This window comes from Apostichopus japonicus, chromosome 19 (assembly GCF_037975245.1).
Source record: "Apostichopus japonicus isolate 1M-3 chromosome 19, ASM3797524v1, whole genome shotgun sequence".
In the NCBI taxonomy this organism is placed as follows: Eukaryota; Metazoa; Echinodermata; class Holothuroidea; order Aspidochirotida; family Stichopodidae; genus Apostichopus; species Apostichopus japonicus.
Genome location: NC_092579.1, coordinates 7318837 through 7334362, shown reverse-complemented (window position 1 = coordinate 7334362; position 15526 = coordinate 7318837). Strand labels below are relative to the sequence as shown.

Below are 15526 nucleotides of genomic sequence, written 5' to 3'. Positions count from 1 at the left end.
ATATAAATGATTGATTTTAAGCCAATGAAGATAATGGAATAGATCAGTCACATTATCATATCTACTTCTACCATATATCATTCTTGCAGCAAAATTTTAAACAGATTGGAGTTGATCATATAAATGTTGGTTTATACCAAAATAAAGTGAGTTACAATAATCAATATGCGAAATAACCATGGATTGGATATATATATATAGGCTATATATATATTGGATATATATATATATATATATATATAGATATAGATATAGATATATATATCTTGGTTCAGGCCATCCACTGAAATTAATTGACAAACCCTGTCCTAGACTATTTAGCATTTTCATCTATGATGTTTTGAAGTTGAAAGGTCATTTCTTATACAATGGCGTAACAATTATTTTGGGCGTTCGGGTCACTAAAGCAAGCATAGCGAGTACACTGGAGTACACAACTGTTCTTATAGCAATACACATATACGACTAAGAGCAGTAAGTATAATATCATTCTATAACTGATCAGGATTAATTCATACACATAGATTAATGTTAAGCGAAAGATTATTTACGCATCCCTTGTACGTAATTACATAAATAACATCAGTGATCTGTTTTAAAAACACCTCTACAACAATGTAATAAAAATCCGTTACTGGACGAAAATGTAATCACAAAGTTATATAGGGAGAGTTGAAAAAATAAATCTAATCTGACGTTTGAGACAATAAACCGTGACTTAAATCACCATTCTCTGCTTCCCCTTTATCAAATTAACTTGCTCCACCCCCCCTCCCCCCCGAAGAACACTCACACGCGTTCATACAAACTCTCACCTCTCAACGCATGAATAATTAACTATGAAGTCTCTTATTTTGAGCAGATGGCTTTCCACTATAGAGTGAGGTAATATTACAAAATGTGGTTTTAAGTTAAGGGTGACGACGATAGGCAGTCATCCAATCATGTTTACCACACAAACCACAACTGCCTAACCATTCTGATCCGAATGGGTCAATGCCCATGCTCAGTGACTGGTCCCCTTTCCAAGCATTCTCTTCCAGGAAATTTAAAAGTGCGCACGCTCCTTCGGTCGACGAAAATGGATAAACGCGAACACTCTTGTAAAGAAATGCTTTACCCATCAGCCGCCAATGATGGTATTGGTTGTACAGAGTTGTATTGGTAGCGACTTTACGAATATATCTTGCTAAATCTCTCACAGAGTCGAAATCGTCAGCGAAAATAAAAGAATTCGGTGGAGCGACTCGCTCATAGTCCGTTTTCGAAGTTCCAACCACAATCGGCACCAGCTCGAAATCAGCCAAAGCCTGCCAAAATTTCTCGGTGATGTATTCTGAGCAACAACTGTTTTCGAAAGCAATATAAAATTTGTATGTTTGAAGCAATGCTGTTGCACTACTGCCACGAGGTAAATGTTCCTTTGAACCACAAGCTCCGTACATATCAATTGGGATTAATCTGGCAAGATCATGGACAAAAGTTGTTCTGTTCCAAGCGTTTGGATTACAGTGACTGCTTATCCAAGCGACCATTTTCTTCGATTGTAAATTCGAAGTAATATTGCCCTTTTTCATGATTATTCCCTCCTTGAATGGAATGTACTCCCCAAACGGAGCTACGACTTCAGATTTAGAATAGTAAGTGAATGACATGTCGAATTTATATCCATTGAATCCCAAAGGGCGTGCCGATCCCCTGCCCCCTCCTCCCATAGATTCTCTCACCTGTGTAGAGTTTCTAGAGCTCTCATCAGTGCTATAAACCCACACTTGATGAGCCTTGCGGACAGCCATAGCTCTCTCCCAGGTAGAGCTGTTTACACTACCAGCAAATATGACCACATCTACATCTTTGATGGCGCTTTCATCTTCTATGGATGCAATAAAAGTTATTCTTTTATCTGTATGCGGACATTCGAAGGTTCGCGGAAAACATCTTCTGAGAGAAACCCAATAGGGATTACAAGAAAATACGGCGGCAATTAAAGTATCATTGATTACCCTTTGATCAGGAACTACTCTGTTTTGAGTATATGAAAGATTCCATGAACTTTCATTTTGCACATGTTGCAGTGTTTTGCTATATGCATCCCACGGTCGTAATTCAAAGACGGTAAAGTTAGCGGTGCCTTTTCTTTTCGGATATTGTTCAACTCTCAAGGTAGGAATTCTCCAGGTTAATAATATTGCATTTACAGTCATCACGACGAGTAAAACATTGAGGCACTTCCTTTCTGTTCCGATAGCCATACTGATATTAAACGTGTCTATCTCGTATATATGTTCACACCATGCGTGCGCCTCCACGGAATATAGAATAATCGACACCACTTGCGCCTTCAAGAAATGCCGGTTTATCTACACAACATGTGCATCCACCGAAGATAAACTATATAGGTGTTACAAGAGCCTCCACCAAAGATTAAAAGTTAAAAACAGTGAGTAGGACTTTGTATATAGTTATCTCATTCTCGGACCATCCTGGTTAAAGAGGCCATGACACGAAAAATCCAACTCATCGAGAGTAACTTCCTCTGAATATATGAGAAAATCTATGTTCAAAACTATCCTCAACACCTTGAAAACCTCAAGGACTAATTAGTAATTAACGTTTTAATATTCGCATCCGAAAATAGATATCTGAGAATGCGATTTCACGACAAGACAATGATGACGTCATGTTAGGAACACACGTGCAAAGCTCAGGCATGTATCGGATGCGCGACGATCATACCGTTCCATATACAGTACACGCACATTTACACTGAGAGAACAACCACTGTATTACGCTATATCGTTAGAAATTTCAAGTTTGTTTTACAACTGTTGTAAACTATCCGAGAGAAATGCCGGTCCGTTGTGTTGTTGGGGCTGCATAAATATCATTACCCATGCAATTAGCCTTCATCCATGGCTGAAGGACGAAAAAAAACACGGCGATTATGACCAAGTTAGTGCACAACACCAGCGCCGATTTCACTGGGCCTAGCCAGTATGCAGCTCCGAATGAAGCGAACACTTCACGGAAGCATACTACGATCCCTCCTTTTTGTTATGAAATAAAACAAATGGACTTTAACGGTTCGACATAAAAGAGTCATTCTTCTGTCAAGTAATCCACAAAAAACTACTCTGAAGACCAGATCGGGGAACAGGAAACCTCCAATGGGGCAAGTGGCGATCCTTAGGAGGTAGCGCGCCGAGCACTAGTAGTACTATAGTATTAGCGTTACTACACTGAAGTCGCAATAGACGAAGAGATTTTACTGTATCATCTAAATTAACACCCCTTCATTGCTCTATTGTATACTAATAAGCTATGAGGTTAGCTTCAGAAGCGATGGGTTACATCTTCTTGTGAACAAATCTCAGTGCCCCAATTTATTTCTGGAATATGCTGGATCAGTTAATTATAGCAATAATTTCTTATTCCTATTCCAGGAAAACCATTTATTATGTTGTGGAGGGAGTGGGGGTAATGGGGATGGGTCAAAATAGGTAGGTAAAAAGATTTTATTCCAAAGGTTGTTTAATTAAATCTCAAAGCGATTTATTTTAAAGTCACAGAGCCAAAAATTCACACAACATAGTTCAAGTGTTAAATCATTGAACAAAATTTATTCAATATCAGTTCTAGACAGTCATTCTGGACAATCTGAACTAACATTAACAACAATCATTGTATTATATGACATAAAAGTAAAACTGTACTTTCCATAAACATTATCATTCTTAAATTACACTAATGTAATTTGTGACATCAAAGGAGGTTAAAAGAAAACAACTTACATGAATTTTTTTGCTTTAAGCCTACGAAGCAGTTGCATGTCCATCGCTATCAATCGTTGTTGTGACAAATTAATTAGAATAATCCAGAAGCAAATACAATACAGGGTTATTTAAACCAAGAAACACTGCACGACGCAACTCACATGCAAAAATGTTACCCACGCACGACGACACCTACAACACTGATGGGCAATGTGAAACACAGCATCACACGCATTAAAACAATCGAAGACCATTAACAGAGTGTACAGGTGAGGTTTTGAAGAAAGACTACAAAATAAACCAACTGCTGCTGAAGAAACAGTCTAAACATTCAAGAGTTCTGCTGCCTCCATTGGTCTTTATTATGACTTTTCTGTCAAATATCATTGGTGATATGGATATTTTGGCTTCCAGATTAAAGGTACGAATCAAACGAGGTAAATGCGCCTAAAAAGGTCAATGCCCGTTCCCTTATGCACATATTATATGACATCACGGTCACGCCAATACTTGTGTCCAAATGCTTCAAAACATGCCTTTTCCTTTATTGTTGATGTTGGGTCTGGAAAATAACCTTTTCATCCTGAATTAAAAGTCTTGAATTTCAATATATCAACACTGAGGGAACCCTGACAGATTGATAATCCAACACAATCGTAGTTTAGAAAGGCTTCCTATACAATGAGTTTTCTCCTGGCAACTTGAATCCAGTGTAATGACCATTGGCTGGAAAATCACTTCTGATCCTTTGGACTGCACATGATGGTAGCACAACCCTGACGTGTCTTGCTAGGAACCCCAAGTATCATTGAACCTGTTGACCATAGGCTATGTATCTGTACTGCCTGGGAAAAAATTTATGAAAGTTCAAAATGTATTAATGTTGGCCATGATGTCCACAATAACAAGCAGGCACACAATGTACAGTTATGGTTACATTTGTTGTGATTTTACACCTTCCATGTATCATGAAACATTCTTTTGTTTCAGAAAATTGATTTGCAAAACTCCAGGCCAAAGTACTAGCCAAGTAATAATGAGTATGAAGTAACACATATGCCTACCTAGCATGGCTGCATAATGCAACTTACATCCCCGAGCCAAACTTTCAGTATGCAACCAACCCTACTAGTACTACACACTCTACATATGGGTTGTAAGTTACCGTAACACAACGCACAATACGGTTTAGGGTGTTCCGCGAATTCCAACAACACATGCACAAAATGGACTGGATTTTGTTTTTAAATGCTTCGTTAATAAATTCTTACCACGTTGTATGTTCCTTGCAATGGTTTCGAACGGATTTCTTCTTCGATATGTTGTGGAGCTTCAATTTCGGCTCGTTTAACAGGCTCGAACTGATACGGTTCTAACACCTCCGCTCCACCCTCAGCATTCGGTTCAATATTGGAATGATCATCGCCTTCACTCTCTGCTTCGAATATGAGAAAGGGCACTCTAATTATAGCCCAATTTCACTGCCTAGTGAAGAACCATTATCACTTTGAACTTCGGTTGCCGCATTTGGCTCTGGATCCGCCATTTCACAGGAAATTTTGATTTGATATCGCACTTGTGATCGGTGTTTTGTTTAGTAACTACTAGTGGTATGTGTACTTGTCTACTGTGTACGTGAATGGTACCGTAGCAGCGACAACAAATATGTGTTCAAAACGTGACGTCACATGACGTCATGCGAATCGGAAAATTTTCGAGTAAACAAAGTTTCAACCGCCGAAAAGGGTAAATTCATTCTCAATTTTCGACTTGAAAAATCAAGTTTTAAACTGGCAGATTGGTTGATACATGTTTTAGAGAACATTCTTTGATGGATCCCAAAAATATAGGACTTTGAAATTTTCGTGTCATGGCCACTTTAAAGTTTAAATTTAAAAATGTAATCTTTTTTTTAAATATATACATACTTCTTCTATTCTGATTTGGACGACCTTGTTGGTCACATATTTGGTGCCTCCGTGACTGAACACAGTAACAAACTCAAGTTAAAAGTGCTACCTTTGTACTATTTCGATAATATTTTACATCTGTTATCGGTGCATATTTCTTATCAAGTGTTTTGATCTCACCTCTTAAACTACAGCTCACATGCATGGTCGAGTACTTAGACACCAATGTAAAAGACAGATAGAACGGAGGGAAACTGCTGATTTTATTGTAAACAATTCTTGTGATATTGATGCGATCATTATCTAATGGTACGGTTTGGCAAGGATTGAGGAGAAGGAACAGCATACTTTTCTTTTGTATAGACAAGGTGTCACATGAGTTAGATGAAGGTGTCTATCTATAACCCGTTGGTCATATTTACATTGTATATATATTTTTTGTATCGATAAAATTTATTAAGGGCCGTTGCTTTCAATTTTGAACCCAGATAACAAAGGATTGTTTGTTGATAAACATTACTTAACTCTACGGAAATAAATAAGACAAACCTGCTCATTGCTGCAGGAGACTGAGCGTAGGATATTTTGTTTCTATCTTGAATGTAATTAAATCACTCTCTTTTTCTTAAAGGACGGTGCATAGAGTGTGCACTAATAAGGACTGTAAGATTTGAGAGACACCAGTTGAGGAATTTTACCGATGATACCCGTTAAATTATTCAATAAATGAAATTAAAAATACTTCTCCCGCCCCCTCCCCCCCCCCCAAGAAAAAGTATTCGCATGTGTCAATATCAAGTTCGTGGTAAAATTTTATCGTAAATCAACTTGTCAACGTGTAACCAGCAACATTTTCGTAATTGTGGGACCCTGCTCACAACTTTCAGGGAAGAAGTGTACGAATCTTCACCATATAATTTCAAATAGTGAATGTGGGCTTGTAGTGTATGTTATGTCCTGCAGTATACAGGTTAGCGTCTTATCTGTAATTCCATCTTTCTTTTGCAAAAACAGTCAGTAACTTGACTTCTTAATATATCATATTTAGTCAATCTAATTGATATTTTGTGAAGCATTCGCCAATTCCATATTCTTTTTTTCTGACTAGTGAATATAAAAAAAATATATCTCGTCCCCACACTAAGGGTACTGGGGATGAGATATTATTGTACTCTATCGAGTATTGTGTGAAAACTAAACTACTAAAATTGCTTCCCATCTCACAACCCCTGAGGGTCCATATGAGGGTACCATGTGGTGGCACAATAAGATAGGGTGGACCTCTTTAGAAGTGGGGGTAAAAACGCACTCTGTGTGTTCGTATGTATGGGTGTGTGATCAAAAATGTGTGCCATATATATATATTTATATATATATATAAATATATATATATATATATATATATATATATATATATATATATATATATATATATTTTTCGAAGTTCACTCGCCCGATTTAGTAAAAGCTTCTATATAAATAAATAAATATATATATGTATATATATATATATATATATATATATATATATTTATATATATATATATATATATATATTATATATATATTGGTTGGCGTCTATCTTGGCGCAGAGTGCTCTATGTCCAGTGGACAGAGCGGAATATATGTTGATACTAGTTGAGACTAGTGGAACACTAGTAGTTGTAACTCGGAGTTTCACGCGTTATAGCGATCGTCAGACAACAGTTGTCTGACGATCGCTATAACGCGTGAAACTCCGAGTTACAACTTCTAGTGTTCCACTAGTCTCAACTAGTATCAACATATATATATATATATATATATATATATATATATATATATATATATACATATATATATTTATTTATTTATATAGAAAGCTTTTACTAAATCGGGCGAGTGAACTTCGAAAAATAATTTCCAGTAACCAGGCCTATTGTTGGTATAACGACGGATCCAAGTACATTTTAAACCTGCAATGTAGGAATTCAAGTGAATATCATTCAAACTCCCACGACTAATAGAGTTTATAAAGGTACGACGGTTACTTTTCTCCTGCTTATTTCCCCAAATAAACTGTAAAGAAAACTAATAAGGTTACGAATAAAGTAATCGGGAGGGTTTGGGAGAACCAAAAAAGGGAAAACAAGTTGAGATAGGGCAAAAGTCTTTACGATGATGTTTTGCAGACGGCAGTGGGGTCCCTAGCGGACCACAAATTAAGCACCTGCTTAAGGCGAGAAGCTTGGGCGGAAAATGAACGGAGAAAAGGTCTTCGCGATTAGTTGTGAAAGAAACTCCTAACATGTTGACCGGGTCACGGGACCAGGTAACTGCAAAGTCGTCGACCGAAGGCGGGCTTACTATCAACATGAGGGTCTAATGGGAAAATAGTAGATTTATCGTAGTAAACCTTCGACCTGAGATATTATGAACTACCTCTAGAATACATACAGCTTCCCTAAGAGAACCGGCATTTCTATCTAAAAAGAGAGTGGTATTGTCAGCGTAATGCAAAAGTTTAACCTCACAATTGGAGATAATGACACCCAGAACACTATTGTTATGGAGGAGGGTCTGCGCAAAGATCTCCGCACAGACCACAAAGAAGATAGGGGCTGAGTGGACATCCCTGTCTCACTCCTCTTTCTAAACTAAAGTTACTAGAAGAATAACCATCATTGTTAACCCAGTTGGAACTGTTGTGATGAAATGTTTTCACCCACTGAATGAAATTGTTTCCGAAAGTGAAAGCTTGTAAGGAGTTGCGTAGAAATTGCCAGTCTATTTGTCGAAAGCTTTCTCAAAATCAATCAAAAAAAAAATAGCCCAGCCTTCTTGTGATATGAGCGGTAGTCAATAAGATCAAGGTCAAACCTAAGGTTTTCCCTGATAAACCTACTTTTAAGAAAACCAGTTTGATTCTAACCTAGGATAGATGGCAAACCAGTTTCAAACGGCCGGTTAGCAAGAGCTTTAGCACCAATTGTATATTCTGTATTGAGTACGGTGATAGGCCTAAGTTTTTTTTTTTTAAAAACAGACGAGTCTTGGGGATAACAGTAATAATTCCATGTTTCTGATCAGGGGAAAGCTGGCCCTCGGTGAAAGCAAAATTTGGGAATCGACTTTAGTCAGGAATAACGGGAAAAAACTGTTAAACAACTATGCTGAATTTAGAGAAAGTCTGGATCTCGGGTGAGATAAAAAAAAAATAAGTCAGTGATTGGAAGTAAAACAGCCAGTTTTTGGTGTATATATATATTATTATATTTTTGGTGTGTATATATATATATATATATATATATATATATATATATATATATATATATATATATATATATATATATATATATATATATATAAATGATTGATTTTAAGCTAATGAAGATAATGGAATAGATCAGTCACTTTATCATATCTACCATATATCATTCTTGCAGCAAAATTCTGAGCAGATTGGAGTTTATCATATAAATGTTGGTTGATACCAAAATAAAGTGAGTTACAATAATCAATATGCGAAATAACCATGGATTGGATATATATATATGTATATTGGATATATATATATGTATATTGGATATATATATATATATGTATATTGGATATATATATATCCAATATATATATATATATATATATTGGATATATATATATATTGGATATATATATATATATATATATATATATATAAATATATATATATATATCTATATATATATATATATATATATATATAAATGATTGATTTTAAGCCAATGAGATAATGGAATAGATCAGTCACATTATCATATCTACTTCTACCATATATCATTCTTGCAGCAAAATTCTGAACAGATTGGAGTTGATTATATAAATGTTGGTTGATACCAAAATAAAGTGAGTTAAGTTACAATAATCATTATGCGAAATAACCATGGATTGGATATATATATGTATATTGGATATATATATGTATATTGGATATATATATATATATATATATATATATATATATATATATGTATGTATATATATATATATATATATATTGGATATATATATATATTGGATATATACTGGATATATATATACTGGATATATATATATATTGGATATATATATTGGATATATATATTGGATATATATATTGGATATATATTGGATATATATATTGGATATATATATATATATATATTGGATATATATAGATATAGATATATGTATCTTGGTTCAGGCCATCCACTGAAATTAATTGACAACCCCTGTCCTAGACTATTTAGCATTTTCATCTATGATGTTTGAAAGGTCATTTCTTATACAATGGCGTAACAATTATTTTGGGCGTTTAGGTCACTAAAGCAAGCATAGCGAGTACACTGTAATTGCAAACCCCACTAGCGCTGTGAGATTCGGTTCCCACTTTTTATAGATCCTCTTAAAACTGTCACTTGGTTCGCAACGTGCACTGGCACTGCTTGGGACCTTCACGGCTTCGGAATATGCCCCCCTCCTCCTCCCAACCCTCCTACTCCTACTGGCGTAATACACAACTGTTCTTATAGCAATACACCATATACGACTAAGAGCAGTAAGTATAATGTCATTCTATAACTGATCAGAATTAATTTATACGCATAGATTAATGTTAAGCGAAAGATTAAGTACGCATCCTTGTACATAATGACATAAATAATATCAGTAATCTGATTTAAAAACACCTCTACAACAATGTAATACAAAATCCGTTACTGGACGAAAATGTTAAAGTTATATATATAGAGAGAATTGACGAAATAAACTAATCTGACGTTTGAGACAATAAACGAAACTTCCACCCGTCTCTGCTTCCCTTTATCAAATTAACTTTCCCCCACCCCCCCCCCGCCCCGAACGAAGAACGTACACAATCGTTCATACTAAGTTTCGCCACTCGATGCATGAGTAATTAACCTGTCTAGTCTGTTGTTTTGAGCAGATGGCTTTCCACTATATAAACAGTGAGATATAATTACAACTAGTGGTTTAAAGTTGAGGGTTACGTGATTTACTTGTAATATGATAGGCAGTCATCCAATCATGTTTACCACATAATCCACAACTACCTAACCATCCTGATCCGAATGGGTCAAAGCGCATGCTCAATGAATGGTTCCCCTTCCAAGCATTCTCTTCCAGGAAATTTAAAAGTGCGCACGCTCCTTCGGTCGACGAAAATGGATAAACGCGAACACTCTTGTAAAGAAATGCTTTACCCATCAGCCGCCAATGATGGTATTGGTTGTACAGAGTTGTATTGGTAGCGACTTTACGAATATATCTTGCTAAATCTCTCACAGAATCGAAATCGTCCGCGAAAATAAAAGAATTCGGTGGAGCGACTCGCTCATAGTCCGTTTTCGAAGTTCCAACCACAATCGGCACCAGCTCGAAATCAGCCAAAGCCTGCCAAAATTTCTCGGTGATGTATTCTGAGCAACAACTGTTTTCGAAAGCAATATAAAATTTGTATGTTTGAAGCAATGCTGTTGCACTACTGCCACGAGGTAAATGTTCCTTTGTACCACAAGCTCCGTACATATCAATTGGGATTAATCTGGCAAGATCATGGACAAAAGTTGTTCTGTTCCAAGCATTTGGATTACAGTGACTGCTTATCCAAGCGACCATTTTCTTCGATTGTGATTTCGAAGTAATATTGACCTTTTTCATGATTATTCCCTCCTTGAATGGAATGTACTCCCCAAACGGAGCCACGACTTCAGATTTAGAATAGTAAGTGAATGACATGTTGAATTTATATCCATTGAATCCCAAAGGGCGTGCCGATCCCCTGCCCCCTCCTCCCATAGATTCTCTCACCTGTGGAGAGTTTCTAGAGCTCTCCTCAGTGTTATAAACCCACACTTGATGAGCCTTGCGGACAGCCATAGCTCTCTCCCAGGTAGAGCTGTTTACACCAGCAGCAAAGATGACCACATCTACATCTTTGATAGCACTTGCATCTGCTATGGATTTAATAAAAGTTATTCTTTTATCTGTATCCGGACATTCGAAGGTTCGCGGAAACCATCCCTTGAGAGATGCCCAATAGGGATTACAAGAAAATACGGCGGCAATTAAAATATCATTAATTACCCTTTGATCAGGAACTACTCTGTTTTGAGTATATGGAAGATTCCATGAACTTTCATTTTGAACTTGTTGCAGTGTTTTGCTATATGCATCCCACGGTCGTAATTCAAAGACGGTAAAGTTAGCGGTGCCTTTTCTTTTCGGATATTGTTCAACTCTCAAGGTACGAATTCCACAGGTTAGTAATATTGCAATGACAGTCATCACGACGAGTAAAACATTGAGGCACTTCCTTTCTCCTCCGATAGCCATACTGACTGATATTTAACGTGTCTATCTCGTATATATGTTCACACCAAGCGTGCTCATCCACGGAATATAGAATGATCGATACCACTTGCGCCTTCAAGAAATGCCGGTTTATCTACACAACATATGCATCCACCGAAGATAAACTATATAGGTGTTACAAGAGCCACCACCAAAGATTAAAAGTTAAAAACAGTGAGTAGGACTTTGTATATAGTTATCTCATTCTCGGTCCATCCTGGTTAAAGTTTAAAGTTAAAAATGTAATCTTCTTCTATTCTGATATGGAAGGCCTTATTGGTGACATATTTTGTGCCTCCGTGACCGAACACAGTAACAAACTCAAGTTAAAGTGCTACCTTTGTATACTATTTCGATAATATTTTACATCTGTTATCGGTGCATATTTCTTATCAAGTGGTTTGATCTCACCTCTTAAACTACAGCTCACATGCATGGTCGAGTACTTAGACACCAATGTAAAAGACAGATAGAACGGAGGGAAACTGCTGATTTTATTGTGAAAATACTGTGATATTGATGCGATCATATTATCTAATGGTACGGTTTGGCAAGGATTGAGGAGAAGGAAGAACATACTTTTTTTTTGTATTAACAAGGTGTCACATGAGGTTAGATGAAGGTGTCTATCTATAACCCGCTGGTCATATTTACATTGTATATAATTTTTGTATCGATAAAATTTATTAAGGGCCCGTTGCTGTCAACTTTGAACCGAGATAAAAGATATATTATGGATAAGTTAAGTAATATAGCGCGAATATTGCAAAATATTTTTCAAAAGGGTTGTTTGTTGGTGAAGAACATTACTTAAGTCTACGAACATAAATAAGATCGCTGCAGGAGGCTGGGCCTACGGATATTTTGTTTCTATCTTGAATGTAATTAATTCAATCTCTTTTTCTTAAATGACGGTGCATAGATTGTGCACCAATAAGGACTGTAAGATTTGAGAGACACCAGTTGAGGTATTTTACATACCCGTTAAATTATTCAATAAATGAAGTTAAAAATACTTCTCCCGCCCCCCCCCCCCCCCCCCAAGAAAAAGTGTTTCAATATCAAGTTCGTGGTATAATTTTATCGTAATTCAACTTAATTGTCAATTCGACAAATATCGTATTTTTTTACTTGTTATCAAGTTACGTGTAACCAGCAACATTTTCGTAATTGTGAGACCCTGCTCATTCGAGTGTCAATTCAGATCTAACAAGCCGGTACAATTGGTGACATCTCGTCATAGAAAGCTCTAGTGATATTATTAAAGTTATTGAATACATACAGGTAATTGTTGGAAATGACCACATATCTACAATAATTACTATTAATTAGCAAATCGATCCAAAGAACCAATCACAAGTGATCACGAACACTTTGCAATAAGCTCTGCCTATATGAGTGCCGAACATCTGCGCCTATAGAAATAAATATTAATTGTCTGAAATGTCATTATTCTGATGGTTAAGTGTTGCCGTCATGTTATAATTTCTCAACGTATACAACGAGTGTGAGACACAGGAGTGTAAATGTATTCCAGGATGCATAAAATTCATAGGGGTACTCCAGGCTATAAAGCTACAAGGGACTGAGAGGAGTTTACACACAGTAAATTGCATATACATTCGTTATTACGACTGTATGCCAGCTGGAAATTGCAGGTAAACCGCTATATCATCATGCAGTTTTTTGTGGAAGCATGTATTCGTACACATATACAAGATAGTGCACGTGTGTATCGGGAAGCATGCCTGCTTGTATTTAACCATGGCATTATAACATATATAAGATCACATGGACTGTGTGGACTTCCACACAGAACAACGCTTTAGGGATGTAGGCCTTACTATACGTGCACATACCAGATAGTGTGTATCGGGAAGCATGCTTGCTTGTGTATAACTATGTCATTACTTTATATCATGGAGTATGTGGACTTCCACACAGATCAAAGCTATAGTGATATCAACTGGAAGCTTCAGGACATATCAAGTAAAGGAGACATGTATGTCACAAACCATAACTTTTAGGGAAGAAGTGTACGACTCTTCAGCATATAATTTCAAATAGCGAATGTGGGCTTGTAGTGTATAGGTCTTCACTATAGAGATGACTTATATGGTAGAGTCCGTAACTACACTGTTATGTCCTCATTATATAGGTCCTGCATTAAACCGGTAAGGAAGGTCGTAATTCCACTGTATGCGTTTGTCACCCGTATCGAACAATACTGTTATATATATATATATATATATATATATATATATATATACGATTTAAATTATATATATATTTGTATGAGGCGTATGTAGAAAGGGGAGGAAAATATAACAGCCGTGGCATTTTCCTATATTTATGTAGTGAGACTCATTCGCTCAGCAGAGGCTAGCACGTAGCCAGCTATGTTTCGGTTGTTTCGAACTTTAAAAGACCGCAAATCAATTTTTCTGTAAGCCGTAGCCATAGAAAGGCGCTACCGACAATTCCTATGTACAACTGTGGAGCTATATGGTCCAACAGAGTAGTTAGGTATGACCTTTGGTGCAAGTGGTGCCAGTTTTATGGCAGCATTTTCTGGATGTGGCAGGTCATATAAACATATATAGCATCCATACGCAACTTGGCATCGCTTCCCTACAACCTGACCGTGTAGGAGTGTTATATCAGGGAGTTGTTATGGTTATATACCTTTCAGCAAAAATTGTTTTGGTGCCCACCCATGCAGTGAACTGTAACTGAATATCTACCATTGTAACAAAGCATTTATACAAATTTCAATGCCGTATTGTTAAAGAAAACACGAAACGGCTAAATTTGAGTATTTGTTAAGCCTGTTCAACCCAAGTTCACAATAGTACGACAGTGATTATTGTAATCGTCAAAATTCACAGTATATTGCGTCAGTCACTTCTGTGGCATACCGTGTTGAATTATAGAATATAGTCCGTTCTTGTGCTGGCTGTAACTTGACGTTCAACAAGATGGAAAAGGATATGGTGTCCTCCTTGTGAAACTCAGTGATTCCTTTTCGGAGTTTTGAATATGTATGTCTGCTTACATGACTACAAGGGGAACGATAATTCAAAACTGTAAAGCACTGATCCTTCATCAGTCCAAGCTGCACTTTATGCGCATATGTATTTGTTTGTATGTATATATATAGATTGGTACCAACGACGTCAGTGGGAAGTACAGTCAACGAGGGATCATTTTGTGTGTTAAGCATCCTCTGTGATCGGTTGCAAATGTACCTTTTGGTCTTTAATTGAAGGTGCATAAGTAAACTACTCAGCGATGATGAAGAGACTAATATATTCCCTAATGACGTTTCTTGCTGTAGTGATGGTGTCCCAAATTGCGGTAATCAATTGGAGATATCATACTCTGAGCTATGAGAGATATCGCAAAGATAATGTAGCCTTGGTAACGGGATATATTGAAAAACTGACGTGGAATGCCCTCAACAAATCAGTTGAA

The 15526-nt window shown here is 36.6% G+C and overlaps 1 protein-coding gene across 1 annotated transcript; it reads right to left on the bottom strand.

The window, feature by feature from the left end:
• Positions 1-201: 201 nt before the first annotated feature.
• Positions 202-5656, bottom strand: LOC139960364 (alpha-(1,3)-fucosyltransferase C-like). The gene is made up of 2 exons (XM_071958678.1): positions 5045-5656; positions 202-4618 (listed from the first exon to the last, which is right to left on the bottom strand). Exon 2 carries the CDS (start codon positions 2250-2252, stop codon positions 912-914), a length of 1341 nt encoding a protein of 446 aa, XP_071814779.1. The 5' UTR covers positions 2253-4618; positions 5045-5656; the 3' UTR covers positions 202-911.
• Between the last annotated feature and the right edge of the window lie 9870 nt (positions 5657-15526).

Bases quoted from the DNA above. Each gene is read 5' to 3' on its own strand.
- LOC139960364 (XM_071958678.1), bottom strand. From the start codon at position 2,252: ATGGCTATCGGAACAGAAAGGAAGTGCCTCAATGTTTTACTCGTCGTG.